At 46.5% G+C, this 19,239-nt stretch overlaps 11 protein-coding genes across 11 annotated transcripts; 6 read left to right on the top strand and 5 right to left on the bottom strand.

The window, feature by feature from the left end:
• Positions 1-131: 131 nt before the first annotated feature.
• On the top strand, positions 132-1,699 carry N7487_012128 (NAD(P)/FAD-dependent oxidoreductase; the record flags this gene model as incomplete). Its single annotated transcript, XM_056879858.1, has 4 exons — positions 132-396; positions 471-760; positions 831-1,407; positions 1,467-1,699. The coding sequence occupies 4 exons, from the start codon at positions 132-134 to the stop codon at positions 1,697-1,699; spliced, it is 1,365 nt and encodes a 454-aa protein (XP_056725177.1).
• A 903-nt stretch (positions 1,700-2,602) lies between these two features.
• N7487_012129 (uncharacterized protein) lies at positions 2,603-2,953 on the top strand (the record flags this gene model as incomplete). Its single annotated transcript, XM_056879859.1, has 1 exon — positions 2,603-2,953. One exon carries the CDS (start codon positions 2,603-2,605, stop codon positions 2,951-2,953), a length of 351 nt encoding a protein of 116 aa, XP_056725178.1.
• Positions 2,954-4,097: 1,144 nt separating this feature from the next.
• On the bottom strand, positions 4,098-5,047 carry N7487_012130 (uncharacterized protein; the record flags this gene model as incomplete). The annotated part of the gene is made up of 3 exons (XM_056879860.1): positions 4,098-4,672; positions 4,721-4,792; positions 4,855-5,047. The coding sequence occupies 3 exons, from the start codon at positions 5,045-5,047 to the stop codon at positions 4,098-4,100; spliced, it is 840 nt and encodes a 279-aa protein (XP_056725179.1).
• A 770-nt stretch (positions 5,048-5,817) lies between these two features.
• On the top strand, positions 5,818-6,609 carry N7487_012131 (uncharacterized protein; the record flags this gene model as incomplete). The annotated part of the gene is made up of 3 exons (XM_056879861.1): positions 5,818-5,950; positions 6,004-6,446; positions 6,496-6,609. 3 exons carry the CDS (start codon positions 5,818-5,820, stop codon positions 6,607-6,609), a joined length of 690 nt encoding a protein of 229 aa, XP_056725180.1.
• A 580-nt stretch (positions 6,610-7,189) lies between these two features.
• Positions 7,190-8,288, bottom strand: N7487_012132 (uncharacterized protein; the record flags this gene model as incomplete). The annotated part of the gene is made up of 2 exons (XM_056879862.1): positions 7,190-8,140; positions 8,217-8,288. The coding sequence occupies 2 exons, from the start codon at positions 8,286-8,288 to the stop codon at positions 7,190-7,192; spliced, it is 1,023 nt and encodes a 340-aa protein (XP_056725181.1).
• Positions 8,289-9,236: 948 nt separating this feature from the next.
• Positions 9,237-10,588, bottom strand: N7487_012133 (cytochrome P450; the record flags this gene model as incomplete). Its single annotated transcript, XM_056879863.1, has 2 exons — positions 9,237-10,176; positions 10,230-10,588. The coding sequence occupies 2 exons, from the start codon at positions 10,586-10,588 to the stop codon at positions 9,237-9,239; spliced, it is 1,299 nt and encodes a 432-aa protein (XP_056725182.1).
• An 822-nt stretch (positions 10,589-11,410) lies between these two features.
• Positions 11,411-12,103, bottom strand: N7487_012134 (uncharacterized protein; the record flags this gene model as incomplete). Its single annotated transcript, XM_056879864.1, has 1 exon — positions 11,411-12,103. The coding sequence occupies one exon, from the start codon at positions 12,101-12,103 to the stop codon at positions 11,411-11,413; it is 693 nt and encodes a 230-aa protein (XP_056725183.1).
• Positions 12,104-13,525: 1,422 nt separating this feature from the next.
• N7487_012135 (uncharacterized protein) lies at positions 13,526-14,224 on the top strand (the record flags this gene model as incomplete). The annotated part of the gene is made up of 1 exon (XM_056879865.1): positions 13,526-14,224. The coding sequence occupies one exon, from the start codon at positions 13,526-13,528 to the stop codon at positions 14,222-14,224; it is 699 nt and encodes a 232-aa protein (XP_056725184.1).
• Positions 14,225-14,787: 563 nt separating this feature from the next.
• Positions 14,788-16,092, top strand: N7487_012136 (uncharacterized protein; the record flags this gene model as incomplete). Its single annotated transcript, XM_056879866.1, has 5 exons — positions 14,788-14,829; positions 14,883-15,140; positions 15,195-15,306; positions 15,359-15,418; positions 15,482-16,092. The coding sequence occupies 5 exons, from the start codon at positions 14,788-14,790 to the stop codon at positions 16,090-16,092; spliced, it is 1,083 nt and encodes a 360-aa protein (XP_056725185.1).
• A 532-nt stretch (positions 16,093-16,624) lies between these two features.
• N7487_012137 (VOC family protein) lies at positions 16,625-17,142 on the bottom strand (the record flags this gene model as incomplete). The annotated part of the gene is made up of 3 exons (XM_056879867.1): positions 16,625-16,751; positions 16,833-16,869; positions 16,923-17,142. The coding sequence occupies 3 exons, from the start codon at positions 17,140-17,142 to the stop codon at positions 16,625-16,627; spliced, it is 384 nt and encodes a 127-aa protein (XP_056725186.1).
• A 202-nt stretch (positions 17,143-17,344) lies between these two features.
• Positions 17,345-18,896, top strand: N7487_012138 (Zn(II)2Cys6 transcription factor domain-containing protein; the record flags this gene model as incomplete). The annotated part of the gene is made up of 4 exons (XM_056879868.1): positions 17,345-17,414; positions 17,464-18,203; positions 18,262-18,793; positions 18,847-18,896. The coding sequence occupies 4 exons, from the start codon at positions 17,345-17,347 to the stop codon at positions 18,894-18,896; spliced, it is 1,392 nt and encodes a 463-aa protein (XP_056725187.1).
• Between the last annotated feature and the right edge of the window lie 343 nt (positions 18,897-19,239).

Consider the following 19,239-nt stretch of genomic DNA (forward strand, 5'->3'; position numbering starts at 1 on the left):
ATGACGCCTTATCTATACCATGCTTTCCTTTTCTCTTGTTTTTCGCATTGCCCCTGTATTTGCTTTTTTCATATCCCTGGAGTTCAAATCGAATCCTAGGCCTTGGAACTACTTTTGGACCACCAATCATCATGTCATCCAACTCCGATGCGAAGTCCTTCCCTCACCCAACGGCGGGGTATACCCAACCATTTTGGCGCACGCAACCAGACCCTCTTGATAACCACCAAACGACTCCAGACCTGCCAGAGGAAACTGATATCTTAATTATTGGCGGTGGCTATGTCGGAGCCTCGGCCGCTTATCGTTTGCTCGCGGAGAACCCGCAAAATCCAACTCCCCGAGTGGTGTTAGTTGAGGCCCGGGAGCTGTGTTCTGGTGCCACCGGGCGCAATGGTAAGGGCCTACCCGTGACCTAAAATATAGGTATATAATTCCAGCTTACTTAATTTTTTATTACTTTTGCTTAGGTGGTCATTTGAGACCAGATATTTATTATGCAACGGCTTTGTTTGCCAAGCGCTATGGTATCGAAGCAGCAGCGGAGATCGTGCGGTTTGAGCTCTCACACATGAAGATCATAGAGGAGCTGGTGCGTAAAGAGAACATCGATTGTGATCTCACTTTTACCCGCTCTTATGACATGTATCTCGATGAAAATCAACTCAAGAAGGTGAAAGCCTTCCACGATTCGTTGGTTGACCAGGGTCTGGACTTCATGGATGATGTTAAATACCTATCTGAGGCCGATACCCGAGATGTAAGTCGAAATGAAATTTCAAGATAGTATATCCATCTTCGAGATTCTCGCTGACAATATTTGTATTAAGACGGCACATGTCCGAGATGCCAAGGGGGGCTTCAGTTTCCCAACAGGCCACATCTGGCCTTACAAGCTCGTCGCCCATCTCATTCGTGTTGCTGTTTCGCACGGCCTGAACTTGCAGACCAATACGCCGGTATCTGCAATCGGGGAAACTCCCAACGCAGATGGATTTTGGCCGGTAACTACCAGTCGTGGTGTCATTAACGCGCGCAAGATTATCCTCGCTACAAACGCATACACCAGCGCATTAGCCCCGCAATATTCTAAAGCTATTATTCCTTGCAAGGGAGTCTGTAGCCAGATTGCTGCGGCGCCTGGTGCACCTCGCCAGGAACTACCTGGTACTTATTGCACTCGGTTCGGTCCGGGGGCGTGCGTTTATCAAATTTCTCGGAATGATGGGACGCTAATTGTTGGCGGGGCGGCGCATCTTTATAACAAGGATCGGGAGGAGTGGTATAATAACTCTGATGATGGGAAGTTGATTAAGGTTGCTGCAGATTATCTTGATGGGTATATGCAACGCACATTCCTTGGGTGGGAGGATAGCAAGGCGGAGATCAAACATATCTGGGCTGGTGGTATGTGCGATTCCTTTAGGGTATAATTTTATTTTGCTAACCCCCTGTCTCCTTTATAGTGATGGGGTACAGCGCAGACTCGTTGCCTCATGTTGGTAGTATTCCGGGTAAACCGGGTCAGTTTATCGCGGCTGGATTCCATGGTCATGGTATGCCTGTGGCATTCCTGTCTGGTAAGGCTGTTGCGGATATGGTGCAGAGCTCGGTTCCATTTGAGGAGACTGGTTTGCCCAGATTGTACAAGACGTCACCTGCTAGACTGGATCCAATTTATGATGATATCTTAGGCTAGATATGTCTGGCAAGGTCGCTATGTTGTTTTCCTTACATCACTATTACGGAAGTACTGGATTGTTCCAGGATATGGGGCCATGTATTATTTCTACAATTGAGATGTGCGACAATACACTACATACATATGGAGTTGGGATAATCCCATCTCCCCTTGTTTGCTGGATTCAGGGTATATGTACCCTGCTTTCCCATAGGTTGAATACCAAGATTCCTTCTTCTGATTTCCCCCGGTAATAGTCTCATCGATATGGAGTTGACAAGATGAACCTGGACAATGAAGCAAGGATATGATGATTGGCACTTTGTACGTTGATATAGAGACTGATCTCGCTTTCGTTTATATATATTCGGAATAAGATCAAATAACTAACGACCAAGGGAGCTGAGATGCAGAGCTGGGAATGAGGGAGAAATGAGCTCCCAAGGAGTCAAAGAAGGAAGCCACGCCTTTGGATAATGAGGCATATGAAATTGCCGGCAACCTTGTCGATCTGACCGTTAGGAGCGAGGCTGGAGTTCCAAGGCCTTTCACCTCAAAGGTACCGTGCCATGAGTCGGACTTTACCCTGGAGACGGTCAACCCAGTGTCCAAGCCGGAAAGAGGAATACACGGAAATCATTCAACGAGAAAAGTCTCGCAATTGAGTGAGCTCGCGGTTGAGCTACGTATCAAAAATACTAAGCAGTACCCTACAGAGGCTCTAGCAAAATCTGAAAAACGACCCGAAGGGATGATCCCTAAGAAACACTGGCTCAAAAAGTTCAAACACCGCACTAGCCTCTCGCCTTTTCCTTATCTTCCTACATCTAGTGAGCTTGTGATCAAGGTCTGTCAGCCTCTAGCACTTCTGAATCTGGTTTCCCAACAACAAGTCCCTGATTTACGACTTCGACAAGCGAGATGAGGTACACAAGTTCCACCTCCCGCGATCCAACCTCCGGCGCTGTGTTAAGATTGATCGCACTAGCAGCGAGTCAAACCCTGGATGTGAATACCGTCGTCATTCATGTCGCTCATATGTTGTCCCTCGATCTCACACCAACTATATTAAAAAAAAAACAGAAGGCCAAAGCAGGACTCCACCAACCAGTCTCTCTGAGCGGATCTGCACAAATAATTGATCCGGTTCACTTCTCAGAACGAGCAAAGCCCTACGAACGATTTCCGTACTACCCAATGAACTTCCCGAATCCCGATCGAGGCGGTCTGTTCAATGGAATGAGTATCAACGCCAACGGGGATACCAATTGAGATTACAGGCGACTGAGTCGCAGCTGTGAGCTGCTAGCCTCCAGTAAATACAAATTTCCTCCGAGAATATGCCGATATCGCAAATCCGACCAATACTCCTGCCAATATACACTTCCTCCGATTAAGTGGTCCCTGCTGGCCTCCGAACCTTCAGACGGAAATGCGATGGGGCGATTTTATCCATAGGAATCATTTAAGCCAATGAAGAATGTCATACAATATGCACGTACCTTTTTCTTGGCATCCAGATAGAGGACTTGGTGTCGGCTGTGTGATCTTCCGAGAGAAGTTCCAAGGTTGTGTAGTAGGTAGCTTTCGGATCCACTTCCGACAAAAACCCAGCTAATCTCGCGGTCAGACCCTAAGTCCGCTGGATGGTGGGTCAGAGTCCGCTCTGGTACTTATCCTACCCTGTAGTTTCTATGAGAATTGAACAGCATATTCATATCATTTATATGGTCTTCCATTCCAAGTACAACATCCTGATTGTCATACGATCTCATTGAATTTTCAGTCGCACATTCAAACAGATTGCTTTCACAATGGAGCCCAAAACTAGTCGCCGAGGTCGAAAGTGTGGCTCCACTTTCTCCCTGCATTTACCTAAGTTAGACCACCACTCCGCACCACCACTGTCTTGGCCTTTGTATTCCGGAAGAACGGCACAGCGCAATATGCTGGGCCTACTACGGGAGCATTGACAGGATAACTACCAGAGAATGTATATTTCACCACCATTTATGGCCTACCCTGTTCTAAAAGGGCCAGATTAGCAGGGGGTTTTTTTTTCTTCTTTTTCCGTACGGTCCTTGGACCATGCTCTCTTTGATTGATTTACAAGGTGGATCATGTTAAGTAAGAGGCCATGGATGGGCAATCTATAGGCAAGAAGTATAGAAAGTACATGACTAAACGTGGAGAGGGTGGCATTCCTGCATTAACACTTAATTTGGGGATTTAACAATCAAGACACAAATAAAGAGATATCGCAAGTTGAACTACGGAGTAAGTACATACATCGCAGATATTATGGTTCGAAAGCTATGCAAACATAAGCACATTAATCATTACTGGTACCCAGACATGAACAGCTGCACACTCCTCCTCCCACACCTAACACTTAGAAGACAACACTCAACCCAAATCACCTAATCTTACGAAGCCCAATTGGAATCTCATCGTCAACTTTGTGCTGAGGTGCCTCCTCATTCCAGTCCACATTTCGGGTGGAAGCCTTTTGCCGGAAGAAGCGATACTTCTGCAAAAGCCTTCTATAGAAGAAAAGCAAGGCAACACCAATAGCCAATCCAGCCACTGAGCCAACCACAATACCTGCAATAGCTCCTCCTGAAAGACCAGAGCTTTTTTCACTCGTGGTATCTGTGTTCTTCGTTGCGCCCGACGCTCCAGTAGCAGTAGCCCCGGCTGTGGCCGTGGTTGTGGCTGTAACATCGGTAAACTCATCCGACGTCACGTTGAAACAAGGGACTTGGTAGGTGAACTTGCTCGCTGCAATGTACGTGACATCCGCGCACGCGTAGTAGGTTTCGTTTTTATCGGTATCAAAATCTGAGGTGTATTTGATCTGGAAGGTAGCGTTCATTCCCTCTTCTATATCGATAGATGGATTGGGGACAGAGTAGCATTCATGTCCTGGCTTGATGTCAGAAAGAGCAGAGCCGTTAATGAACGACTCGAAGTCGTCATTCGTAGTCGGGTCTAAGGGAGGGTTAGTCTAGATAGATGGTAAGGATGGAGCTGGCTTACTGCTCTTGTGGGAGATCGCAACTTGCACATTCCATGACTCGTCTTGAAGTACAAGTGCGAGCTTGCCGTTGACTACAGTGTCATGTCAGTATATTTGATTTTTGTTTCCGGGTTGTGGATAGATATGATCCTACTCAGTGGAAAGTTTGTTCGGTTCACAGCCCCGGTTGATGAGCCACAGGGCGCATTGTTGTCGTATGCTGCACCCCAGAGACGATCGGGTGGCCACAAAAAGGCAGCCGGGCCCATCTCCGTGCTCGCTTCATCGCCGTGAGCACATAGTCCTCCAACGGCGGAGAGAGCAATTAGTGCGATGGAGTTCCTCATGGTTATATTGAGCGACTTGATCTACTCAAGGGTATAAGAATAGGAATATTTTTGTAGAAAGGTCTTGAAGAAAAATATGGAAAACCGAGACATCGGCGTTTATAAACTTCAAGTCCCCATCAACCTCACTCGCAAACTCCGACCGATATGAGAGCCAGTCTCGAGTGAATTTTTGTCGGGTTCAGCCGACCTCCACTGCCAAGGGGTTTAATAACTGCCAAGCACGTGGCGACCAAAGTTCCCTAGATATTATAGCCGGGAATCCTCTCACCGAAGTTGGACCACTGTTAGGAACCTATTGGGGTTGAGTCACAAGTCACTAGTCAAGACAAAAATCATGGTTCGACGGCTTGCCAATGCAGGGAATTAATTTATTGAAGCCGGAGGAACCCGCGGATAAAGACCGTAGAGGGAAAAACTCAGGATCTAGATCAGATTAGATCAATCAGATAAGATGAGTGGGTCCTCCAAGGCTGTTTTGCTTGCTTTTAGTTGGTTCGCTTTAACGTTTTGACCCGACATCAAGGGTTCATTTGAGACATGGCCATAACAGGTAACCTCACCCGAGAAATTCCCAGTTCCCGGAGGTCTCATACCACTTGGACCGTTCTTGCACCGAAATGAGCATTTAGCCAAGACATTGTGGTTTCTTAGGGAGCATGCACGGGTGAATAAGTAGACACTGAACTGCCGTCAGTTTGGTGTCTGCATCATCAGTCTTTACATTTCTAAATATTCATCTCTACCTCATTTCGTTCGTTAACACCACCATGCATCTTGTCAATGTTGCCGCTTTTGCCTGCGCTGTAATCAGTGCCAGCGCATTCGAATTCCCGGACTTTGTCCCTCTGCACCGACGTCAGGATCCTGGCACTCCTGCATATGAATGCCACGCCAACTGTGGTATGTTACATATCCCCTAATCCTACAAATCACCACACAAGCTGACAGATCAGGTGGCGTAATTACCGCCGGCCGTACTGACGGATACTGTGATACCGATGACTTCAAGACCAAGTTGACCGATTGTTTGAACTGTGCTGTTGAGTTCGACATTTGGAAGTATTACGGAGGGTCTGTGTCCAAGGCTGCCACTGCATGTGGATTGGATGCCACCCCGGTCGAAACGTCTTCCGCCTCGACCGAAGTCTCCTCTACCTCGACCGAAGCCTCCTCTACCTCAGCTGAAGCATCTGCTACCTCGGCCGAAGAGACTTCTACCGCTACATCTGTTAGTGCTACCACTACAGAGGAGAGCGTCAATTCCGCTGTGACAACTGATGCGGTGACCTCCCCTACTGGTACTACGGTCGCTTCAACTTCCGTGAGCCCCCCGCGTGTTTCTGGTTCTTCTCGCCCATCGTCATTGATTCCTTCAGCAACACCTGCTGGAACCTCGGTTGGTTTCTCTTCTACTTTCTTGTGGACTTATAGCTAACTTGGAGTAGACTGCTAGCACCCCTTCCTCCTCCCCTGCCTACACTGGTGGCGCTACGAGTAATGCGGGTAGTGGCCTGGTCTCTGGCGCCCTTGCTGGTTGTATCATTGCAGCCTTCATGTAAACTAAGTTGTACAGTGCCCCTTGTTGGAAAGACGGAGGGTGTAATAATGTTGACGGTAGCCTTGCCGCTTAGTTAGTCACCTTGTATATGGGCAACGGAGTGAAAGTCCCAATAGTAACCAGATTAATACACTTTAGTGCTGCTTCATAGGATCGGCCCACTCCTTAGTCGAATACTGTAGACCTATCTAGCCGTTAGTAATATCCCATCAAATCCATGGATTTTCACAGTAATATTCGAATACGATCTTAGGAAACAGTTGAGAGTAGATACTATTTTACTCCCCATTAAGTCAACCAAGTTTAATGTATAAACGACAAACAGCCATTGCATTCGGCGCTGCCAGAACGTTGAGGTATGCGTTAAATGGTCACAGTAACCCGATGGTCAACAAATATATATTTCGTACGGGGAATTACCAACCACGCCAATAGCAAATTCCTTCATTCACAGGGGGCTTTCCACTGGACATAGGATTGCACTAAAGGCTCTAACAGAGACCCATACATTGATTCATTTAAGACCACCAAAGTCTAAAATCCCTCTCCACCCCTAAGGGGTCAACAACCAAATTTGGGATTCAATGCGAGAATGGAACCTCATTGTTTTCTGCCATCCGAATACCCTCTGCTGTAGCCTCATCCAAATCCTCAACGGGAAGACCAAGTAGCTGATTATCCAGACCGCGCCTAGACTCATAGTCACCATCTCCATTCGCGAAGAACATCCGACTGTACAGCATCTTAGTAAACACATTCCAGTTATGTACCTTCATCCCCTCCTGTCCTTCTTTGAACCTCTCCACAACAGAGTCCTGCGTGATAGTCCAGTCCGCATCCCTGGTCTTGGTTACGCGCTTGACACTTTCAAACATCTCACGTTGAGTCAATCGGAAGCTTGACACATACACAGATCGGTTTCTAAACTGAGACAGGGTGGGGGACTGGTCGTTCTCATCCTCGGGTAGTTCCTTCAGACTTAGCAATTTCGCAATGGCCCGGCCTGTCTGCGGCCAAGTGCTCGTGTTAATAAATACATCGCCCCCATCGTAGAGTGTCAAGCTACGGTTGATGAAATCAAACCCGAATCGATCCGGCCCACCACCCAAGCTAAATTCGTACCAGAAGTTGCAAACGAGGAACAAATAGGAGCTGATGCCCAGACGCGTGATTTCGGCAATGACGCGGTCGCGGTTGGGGGACAGAAGACTATCGTCACAGAGAGAGTTGTTGGCAGCATCGTGCCCGTACCAGTTCGGCTCGATATACGGCACCCCAGCCTTAGCGGCGGCGCGGATGAGCTTGATCATGGTGTCGGGTGGGACCATGACGTTCATAGTGATTAGGAGGACTTGTTGACCACGGAGGACCTCCACGAGCGCCGTGTCATCATCACTGGTATAATCGACGCGAGCAATCTGAACGCTTTCTGGCATTTTGTTGGTGCTGCTGGGGCGGGTGATGGCGGTCACGATGTGCTTGCTGTTTTTGAGAAGTTGGTCGATGAGATGTCTCCCAACTGACCCGCCTGCCTGAAGTTTGGATTATTAGCGACCTCAAAATAGCAATATCAGGTGGATTCACCACTAGGTGAAGTGATCGACGTACCCCGACAATCGCGACATTTTCGATGCGGTTGGTGAAGCCCTCAGGCTGATCCTTGGCGTATGCTACGGCCATCGTTTGTAATCGTTTTGTACCTGATATATCCACGGTCTGAAAATGAGATATGATCTTAGGATTGAATTTATTCCACGTGCGAAGCGACCCTATAGTAAAGAGAGCGAATCTGGTCGAGGCATACCCTCCTGTAATGGCATATACAAAAGAAACGGAGTTAAGAATTTTGGCTAACGGGTCAGGCACGGAGATAAGCTGTGTATCTCTATTGAGATTTGCTTTTAATCTCCTAAAACTAAATGAGCGAACTTGCTTAATTGCAGCCGTGATAAACTCCGTCTTATTTCCGAGTCGTCTTTCGGGTCCAACTAGGAACCCAACCCCCGGCCATGGATAACCCCATTAGATCGCGAGCAGGATCAAAAGCCAAACGGCATGTTGGAATGAACCGTTCCTCTCGATGAATTGAGTTGCACCCTCATGAAAGGTCCTAGCATCATTGTACCAACAAGCTCACCTCAAAGCGTCCAACAAGCACGCGACAACCGTATCGCAGCCTCTCTAACAATCCCCCACCTGGCCATTAGATCCAACAGGTTTCTCCCACATTTTGCCCCTAGCGTAAGATAAATGTTGATTACGGGGAGCAAAAGAGAATATTCGAGATTTATCAAAGATAGTTCAACTTGAACTTTTACTCCCAAATGGCTCGCCATAATCAAACACACGGGTGAAACACAGAATTAGGAATGACAGACAATATAACTAGCATGGCACTACACTATATCGCTCATTGTAACGCCAATATACTACCCTACTCATGAATATTGGCTAGGAGGACATCAAGCCAGTGTGGAGTACGTCCCTTATGGACAGTACCTCTTAATGATACTCCGGTACATAACTTTCATCCTGTAGGCCTTGTGACCTTGGTTATCTAACCCGGCTTCGACCAAAGTTAACCATGCCATCACTCTCGCATCCAGTGGGTCAAGCCCGAGTCCAAATTTAACCCACAGCAAAACCAAACTGCCCCTTGCCTTCAGTGATCTTGAACTGCCACAGCTTCCCTCCATACTTCTGTCGCTTTTTCACGGTCACTGGAAATTTCCCCTCGACTGGACTCATATTCGATGTCGTCGCCGAGTTCATCCTCGGTGGTGCACACCAAAGCTGATCGACTGGAGCAATGTCATATCGCAAGGCGATCATGGCGACTAGTGCCAATATCTCACTTGTAGAAAAATGGCGCCCAGGACAAATTGTCGGGGAAACACCAAATGCCATGAACCCGCCAGTACGCCTTGGATCTTTTCTCTTGTCGCCATTATCATTGACTGTCGTAGTGGATCTCATGAATCTTCTTTCGTTGAACTTATCCGCCGAAGTTCCCCAAGCACTCTGATGCCGGCCTAATTGCTTCGCCGGCATGAAGAGCATGGTTCCGGATCTAAGAAAGTAATTGTCCGCCAACACAATATCTTGCGTCACGAAGCGGATCGTTACCATTGTTGTCCTCATCCGTAGGACCTCCTGGTACATTGAGAGAAGAAGTGGACAATTATCGCAAAGGTACCCCAAATCAATGATGTGCGTACCATCGGGAGCTATACTGAGGGCGTTTTGCTCTATCTCCCCCCGTATCTCCTCGAGCAGCTTCGGCCTGGAGAAAAGCTCAAAATGAACCCAGAATGCAGCAGGAACGGTATTTGTCAGTAATCCTACAATCAGTGGCACCTCCGCATACGCTATTTCTTCGTGGGTAAGTCCAGCCCCGAGGAATGATCTGTACCGCATTGCTAGGAGGTCGGAGCCGCCTTCATGGCCTGCAAGATCGAAGTAATCTTTGAACGCAGCACACAAACGCCTGCGCGCCTTCCAGGCTTTGGGAGCAATTAGCCATGGCACAATATCGACTAGTAGTAATGCCGCATTTCGTTCGAGTTCCCTATCCAGATATTCGAGTGATTTCATAGCCAAATATAGGTGCGATAAACTCACCAGAAGGTGTCTTCCATGTGTCGATTTTGGAAGGGGTTCAAATTGCCGTATGTAACATTTGTACTAATAATGGTAATGGCATGCCGAAGCCATGCATGCAAATCAGTAGAATTGTAGTTGCCCATGCCGTCGATGATAGGTAGTAGCTGCTGAAGCATGATCCGGTTCATTCTGTCAAGGGATTTCCCAGCAAGGACGGGTGTCGTATCATGCACAATTTTGGAAAGTAGACTGGGACCACGGTTTTGATCACACAGATGGACGAATTTCTCGCGTGGAGTTTGACACATATGCTTCTGCGTGAACTTCACCAGCGGTTCCAATGTAATGGTTGTGGGATGCTTTTGAGCAGCCCGCATGATAGTAGGTGAGGATGTCACGAAGACCTTGAAGGAGAATATGTTGACTGCAAATATCGAGTGCTCTGGATGTTTTTCACTGTCCCATATTCCGCATTAGTTTAGATTGCCCCTATGATAAGATAGGTAACTTGCCATAACATGTTAAAATAGCTTGGGCCATGTTGGATGAGCCCCATCAGATGGCCCACAAGTGGGATCTCGCTCGGTACCGACGGAGGCTCGTGACTTTGGCTGTGCATCATTGTATACGATGCAGATAGAACCACGACCACCACCACACCAATGATTGCCATAATATGAAGGCCTAGCATAACCAAGATAGTTTAGGGAGTCTGACTTAAGCAGAAGTTGAGGAATTCCTAGGGATACAAAACGCAGGGCTCAGAGTTTGTGCGGGATATTATAAGGGAGTCTTGCACACTTACACGCTTTGAAGTGTCCCAAATAGGTGGTCGCTGACCGAATGATGTTCCACAAAACAGAGAAAGTACTTGTTTTCGACTGACAACAGCTAATCTCCCCGTTGAGTGGTTTTCATTCATTTTTGTGTGGAATCTGTTGCTCAGGTCCGTCGGCGAAATAGCGTCTGCTAGTTTCATTTGTACTACCTAATAGAATCCCGAGAATAGAGCCCAGGTAACTCATTAGGACCTCCGATTTCTGAGAGGCAATACCTCCTTCAACTTGGATAAATTCACGTGTTTCGAGTATGTTTGCTTGGCCCAGACGCCATCCATATTGACGCAAACCCGGGTATATTTCGCTCTGATATTATGTACATAACAAACAGGCCAAGTCATCAAACCATCGCGAGCCAGTTTATGCAACCGATTTTTCAAGCGCAGCCTGCTCCGCCAAAGCCTTTAACGATCTCTTTTCTTTTTCAATGCCATTCCGTCGCTGAGCCGTGTCACACAGCTCCAGGTTCCCACATTCACATTCCCCATCCCTGAGCCAGCGATAAGTGATACTCCACCGCTTCCCCCGCGGCCGCACCGTCCCATCCGGGAGGGTATCATTCTTCCGCTTCCTAATACCATGCGTCCAATGCAGCCTCGAGTCACCGCTCATTTGCATCATGCTCCGCGGGGTCAAATCAACCTCGATGCGTTCCTCGCCGCGGCGGAATATCATCATCGCCGGCGCACCAAGAGATAGCGCGTAGAGCTGGTCATATGGCTTGTGTGCATCTACATGGGGAGGGATCCCCGCGCCTGGAGGATAATATTGCAGACAGACCTGGTCTGGGGGTCGGTCCTCGGTTGTTGGAATGAGAGGTTTGAGCCATTCTGGGAATTCCTTGTATGGAATCTCGGGGTCTATCCCGAATGTTTTATAGTCGAAACTGTAGCCGTAATGGAGTGATATCCGGCCAGAGCGGTCAGGCCATTCTAGCTCGTTGGTAAAGACAGAGATCAGTCGTTGCTCGTGTTCGGCATCGATGAAGTCTTCTTGCCAGAAAATACCGTATGGCTCAGTAGACAACTCGTGGAAATTGCTCCGATCTTCCATTACTTTTTTAGATTCTGCCTCGGATCTTGAAGGTGGGAATAAAGTGCGTGGGAGCTTTGCGCGCGATGACCTTCAAATTCTGATTTTGTGAATGGGTGTATTTATTACCGGTATCAATACAACACTACCCAAATAATTTGCGCATTGTCTTGAAATGTTTCGCCATTAAGCGTTCTATGCTGTATTGCAAAATTACCATCACGATCAAAATGCCTAGGTGGTTTGTTTGTTCGGCATCAAGAGGATTTACGTCAAATATGCATGTTTGCTCCAAAATCCACAGAATCAGAATGGCTGCATGCCACTTTAACTGGATATTTCTAATTAATTCAATCCAATTTAGTCTAATATCTAATATTATGCTCAATCCGCCGGCTTTGGCGTTATGTCTGATAGGGAACGCCGATTCCGGTACAAGGAAAATGAGGCAATCCATAAGAGCGTTAATAAAAAGCTCTACATGCACTGATATTTGCATTACCGTCTACTAGATTCTATCAGTTACAAGAGTTCAAGGTAAGTCCAAACAACATAGTATACAAGGAACTCCGTAGTGACGTTAGTAGTTGAAGCTCAACCCGGAATTCCGGCTATGAGACAGTTGAGCCAGAACAAGAATCTACTATTTAAAGAAGATACATATATCTTTTGGAATATATTTCAATTACTCACAAATCCAAAATCATGTACGACATCATCCTTTTCGGAGCAACTGGGTTTACTGGAAAGCTGTGTACACACTTTATCGCGCAAAATTATCCTTCAGCCACCCAATGGTGCATTGCAGGGAGGTCACTGTCTCGTCTAGAGGCAGTGGTAAACGAGTTAAAAGAACTCTTCCCAGATAGAGTACCACCAGGTATGACTCCACCGTTGATTGCCATTATCCAGATCGGATCTGACATCCACAAAGATATTGAGATTATAGAGCTCAATTCTTCAAGCCTTAGCCCCCTGGTACAGAAAACCAGGGTGGTAATCAACGGGATCGGGCCATTTCATCGTTTCTCTACTCCAATTGTGGCAGCATGTGCTACGCTTGGCACGCATTATGTTGACTTGTAAGCCATACTCTATGTCCATTAGGAAATCACTCAAGCTCATTGTTTAAAGTACCACAGAGATTCCCTGGATTCATGAAGTGATTGAAAACTATGGCGAAGTTGCTCGACAGAGCGGGTCATTGGTTAGTACAAGTGAGATTCATGGCTGAAGCATAGCTTGGAGCTGACATTAGGCAGCTGATACCCGGCTTGTCAACATCAACCCCGTCGGATATTACTGCATGGCTAATCGCAAGCAAAATCCAAGAGACCTACTCTACCGGCACAAACGAGATCATTAGTTCCGGAAAGCTTGAGTATGATCACCCCGTAGTCTCTTTGGGAAATTGGCTGATTCTTCGTTCGCAGTATCAACGCAATGAGCGCCGGGTCTCTGAACACTGTCCTTGACACGTTCGAGACATATGGCTCTGGTTGGTACCTATTTGGTGACTCGTCAATATTGTCTCCACCACTTCACCGAAAGACTCAGAAAGTACCCTGGATCACACGTCTGCTTGGTTATCGACACACACAAGAGCTGGGTTCTTTGGCGACATCTTTCACAGGACCAGGAAATCAGGCTGTTGTTTACCGCAGTGCCTCTCATGAACCCGATCTTTACGGACCTGACTTTCACTTCGAAGAGTATCTCCCAGCGAATGGTGTACTATCCGCTGCTTTTGTGCACTTCCTCACCAAAACCTTTCTCGTCCTCCTATCCATTCCTTTCATCCGTTGGCTGATGAGAAGATTCGCATCGGGCATGGACTCGGCTCCTGACATAAAACAGCTGCGGGTTGTGGAGCGGGCAGAGTTCCGTGCTGTTGGAAGCGAGAGTGGAGGGGCCAAACCTACAGTTTGGGCATCCTTTGCACGGGAAGGGGCACTGTATGAGCTCACTGCGCTTGTCACCTGTGTCGGAGCGAGGGTACTGCTTGATCACAAGATAAATGCCGACAAGGTGGGAAAGGACGCTCATGGACATGGGGGAGTGGTCACACCATCATTTTTGGGGATGGAATATGTGGATGGATTGAAAGATGCTGGAATTAAGATTGAAGTTGGGTTGTTGTAAAGGAAGACTTGAAGTTACTGGCCACTCATCAGTGTTTGTGCTGTTTGTATTTGTCCCTTGGGCATTAGGCTTTGATTTTTGTTTTCGGTCCGCTATGCATATAGAAAGTTAGTCTCCATAGAATTTCCAGCGTTGCGCCTTCCCTTTCTGTACCAATTTATGTTATCATCAGATAAGCTTATTCCAAAGCCTAAAATTCCAACCTTCGCATTCCAAGATTGTTTGTCAGGCTCGCTGGTCACTTGGGCAGATAGTAACAACTTGTTCAATTTCAAAGTTGTTTTCTCATCCGGTTTATTTCTTACCATTTCTATCTTTGCTTTGTTTGGTATGTCTCTTAATTTATCATCTAAATTGACTTCCGAATATCGCGATGCTTATCTCTCAACGCGGAATCTACGGTCTACCTAGAATACCTGACAACCCGGAACTCCGAGTGCTGGTGAGCGCATAGTGGGGCTTGATTACTTCCGCATGGTCTATTCCACGTCTGTTTAAATACAACTGGAACTTCCCTATCGTCTTACTCAATCATAGATCTACTAAATCCTAAATCTTTCGCCATGTCACGCAAAGCCCATAATATTAGCTCTGAGCGTTTGTTGGTAAGCAACCCTTTGCATACCGTCCCAAACAGAATTCTCATATAAGAAAGTAGATCACAGGCGTCACTGGTTACATCGGGTTCAAGACGCTCACGATTGCTCTCATAAGAGGATACCGTGTTCGCGCTGTCGTCCGAAGCGAGCACAATGTCAACGAACTAAAAGAAAAGAGTACGATTATCGCACAGAGTCTCCATAAAAAGCAACTCGAGTTTGTTGTTATTCCAGAGTTTCTTGAAACAGATGCAATTTTCCAGTCCCTCGAGGGAATCACTGTCATCATTCACCTTGCATCGCCTTTAGCAATTGAGGTGTGCATACACAACGAACTAGGCGTTTCTTTCAACTTACACATATTTTGGCAGACCGATGATTACGATGTTGGAGTTGTTAAGCCAGCCATCTCTATGGTGACTACTGTTTTAGAAGCAGCCACTCGAGTGACATCAATCCGCCGCGTAATCTTGACATCTTCATGTATGCAATTCCTCGCCCTCATTATAATCTAGGGAGCTAAATCCTTCCATAGGCGTCACCCTAATCCCATTTGAATGGAATCTCAACCCCGACAGCCAACGATTGTATATAGGTTAGTCTTCTACGCTATCCATTAATAGTGGCATGCCAGCTCATGATCATTTTCAATTTCTAGCGGAGGATGTGAATACCAGTGTCACTGGTCCTTTCTCGACTGCAATGGAAGCTTATTGGGCATCCAAAGCTCTCGCAAGAGTTGCGACCAAAGCGTTTGTTAACCATGCGCGCACGAAATTCGATTTTGTCAATCTCCTACCATCAGTGGTAATTGGACCAGACGACCGCCTTGATGCAGATCCAACTGCAACGGTTGACAGCCTCCTCCAGGGGACGCGGGCAGCAGTTCTTGCTCCAGCACTGACATCCTCGCTTAACTCTTCATTCCCCTATGTTGGAACACCAGTTCATGTTGCCGACGTTGCGCGCGCACATGTTGATGCGGTAGATGATGGTTTGGTCCCTGGAAATTCTGAGTATATTCTCTCTTCTGATACTCCAGATGGAGTGCTCTGGGATAGGGATGTTCAAAATGTCTGTAGGAAGTTCTTTTCGAAAGAGGTGACTAATAAAAGCCTGCCGCTGGAAGGGTCTTTGACTGCAATAAAATGGAGGCTGAGTGCCCAAAAGACGGAGGAAACATTTGGTTGGCAGTTTACCGGGTTCGAGGAGACTGTGAGACAACTTCTTGCGCAGTATTTGCAGCTTAAAGACAGGTCATTAAAATGATTCTGATTTGGTATAATGAGTTTTATCAAGGACCTTTAAGTGCAAATAGAAACAGTCGTACAATGAATAGAAAATGCACCACTTAGTGCTCAACTTGAGTTCATTTTCTTGACTTATAACATCAGCAGCTGATATAACAATTCTAGTGTGAGTTAATTCAGGTATAATAACTCTATTATCAACTTCTAACATTCTAAGTTGACCTTGTTCTAAATCACTTTCTGGCACTATATATGAATCAAATTCTATAAATTCGTCATCTGCATTAGTAAAATCAGGATATTGGTAACTTCAATATCATTGATGAGATTACATGAAGTTTACATAAAGAATAATAATGCTCTATAAAAAGCGTGATTAGTAAAAATTAAATTGCAGACTTTGCGCTATATTATCTATTTACCCTGAGTAGCAAGACATACAGCATTCAACTGAGGTGATAACCTATACTTTTGATGTGGCATGAAACATGAACCTATGAATACATGAATACATATCTTTTGCTTTTGTGGAAAGGCTGATCCACAGGCATTTACTTTGGAAGATACACAGCCTCCACGTTATTTCCATCCAAATCAATTACAAAAGCTGAGTAGTACGGCTGCCGACTCATTTCTTTCCTGATGCCTGGACCTCCATTGTCTCGACCGCCATGCTGCCTGAAATGGGGTTAGCCTTTGGTCATACATAATGCGAGTACCTAGGTAGTCTGTGATCTCCAAATAGTGGGTATGACTTACAGTGCCAGCTGGTAGAATTGATCCACTGCTTCACGACCTAGTTTGTGTGAATTAGCAAATCTTCAGAAGTTCAATGTTGCATATGCTCACTTGGGGCATCAAACGCGATGTGAGTTGGCAAAGGTTCTTTTTCCTCAGGCAGCCTTTTGAGCCAGAAGTAAGGATAGTCACTGCCATAGCCTATGAGAGCATCTTTTTGTACACGAATCATCTCGGTATACCCGATCGGCTGCAGGATAGTGCGATAAAATGATCGCAGTGGCGCGTACTTGGCAGCAGAGGCCCAAAAGAAAATATGATTGACTGTCATTTTCTTCAAATTTGACTGGTAATTCACTAACAGTTCACAGATAGTTTACCTAGAGTTTACTTGGGTGGGTGCGTCAGTTTATATGTCACCTCCAAACCTTGATCATATCGGTCCCCACTCAACCCGGAGTTCCGAGTTAAATTGAACTTCATTTCATTCAACACCCACCTCCTTTGCTCCAACAGCAAGCTCCGCAATCAAAATGAAATCCACTGAGAAAAACTCCGAGAAAAACTCCGACTGCCCGTTCTGTGCCACTCAGTTCAGCCACCGTACGTTTGGATCCTTTCTCGTTTGAGCCTGGAACTAACACCCCTACAGGATCGTCGCTTATCCGCCACCTAAAGAACAATTGTAATAAGTCTCAACGACAAACTCTGAGACGCAAGTCATGTCATCAGTGTGTCGCGGATAAAGCCAGGTGCAACCTGAAACGTCCTAGTTGCTCTCGATGTTCTGTGCGGAGCATACCTTGTCAATATATCAACGCAGATGCGACTGACACCCCGGAAGCCGAGAATAACGAGTTCACAGTCAATGATGATACCCCAAGAGTTTCTGTATCGGAAACATCACCCATGACCCAGCCATATGAGTTACAATCAATTTTCGATCCTAATTTATTCGATTCCTTTTTCTCGGGTTCAGGCTCTTGGGATCCGACACAGCCCATGAGCCTTTCTTTACGTTCTCCGCAAGCAGCCAACACGGAGCTCTTCTCTTTGAATACTAGCATTGGATTTGACACACCAGATCTAATCCGAGCTACCCCACCCCCAAATCCTTTGTCGGGTTCGCCGGCGGACACAAATTCAATAGCCCTAGCGAACCATAGCATGGAACTCATCTTCCGAGCTCTTCGGACTTGGCCAAAAATGCTCGCCGAAGAGTTTCAACTTCCTCCTTTATTTCATTCTACCCAGATTGCACCAAATAAAACACTACCATCCCCACTAGCGAACTGTATAACCTTGACCAAAATGTGGCATGGGCAATGTGAAGGCGCAGAAGACATGGTGCGGAAAACGATTTTAAAAGAACTAGACAGCATCATAGATCAGGTCAGTTCTTCCTTTCCCTTTTCTTCGTCGTTCATACTAACCCGAAATTGGGCCGCAGTCTGACCAACTCGACGAGACAACCCTATTAGCAGCCTTACAAGCAGTGGTCATATACACAATTATTTTGATCTCCCCATCAGCAAATTCCCCGCGCCCCTTGATCGACCACAGCATTATCTTTCGCAAAGTAGAGCTGCTGGTCTACCATGTCGTCCACGGAGGCCTTTTCCTACCCGAAGAAAGAACACAAATGAGACCATCATGGGAAGCCTGGATACAAGTAACATCAAAGCGCCGTGCGATCCTTGCTTTGTATCTTCTTCACTGGGCATACTCTGTGTTGCATAAGGTCCCATGTTTCGATTGCAGGGATCTCGGGTTCATGCCTGCGCCAGCGGCAAAGGTGCTTTGGCAGGCGCAAACAGAACAAGAATGGAACACTCGTTATATCCATTGGCTATCGCGATGGAGTGGCAAGGGTTATCTGCAAGCCGAATTTGGTAATATCAGATCAGGCGTCGTCATGGATTTGCGGGCGGAAAGGTGGTTGGGGGAAGCCGATGAGTTTGGGTTCCTGATGATATCAATTGGTATGTGGCTATTCGAGTGGTGACGAACGATAACTCCATACTGACTTTTGCAGTCAACGCTAGTGACTTTGATCCGCCGTCACTCAAGCCATTAGCTTGTTGAGTCACAATGAATACAGTACAAGACCAGACCGATCTCTCACAAACGTGACAATATAGGCATTCCTATGCATGATAGAGCTTCTTGTTGGATTGAATCGTTTTTTGTTTCTTTGCACTCATGCGGAGAGCTAGAAATGGAAGCGCTATGTTAGGCGCCTTACAGCCTAAGGCTAGACAAGTTTCTTTGTTTCTCATTGATCTCCTTGTTGCGTAGACATACCTTCTTCTTCTCTATAACTACACACAAATTCATGGTTCTTCCCCCCGCTCCTCTCTCCCTCGTTCTTATGATGCCGATGAGATTGATAAATGCTGGCTGAATAGGGCCGCGTGGCTCATAAGTT

This window comes from Penicillium crustosum (genome assembly GCF_028827405.1).
Source record: "Penicillium crustosum strain IBT 35664 chromosome Unknown utg000005l_segment0_segment0, whole genome shotgun sequence".
In the NCBI taxonomy this organism is placed as follows: domain Eukaryota; kingdom Fungi; phylum Ascomycota; class Eurotiomycetes; order Eurotiales; family Aspergillaceae; genus Penicillium; species Penicillium crustosum.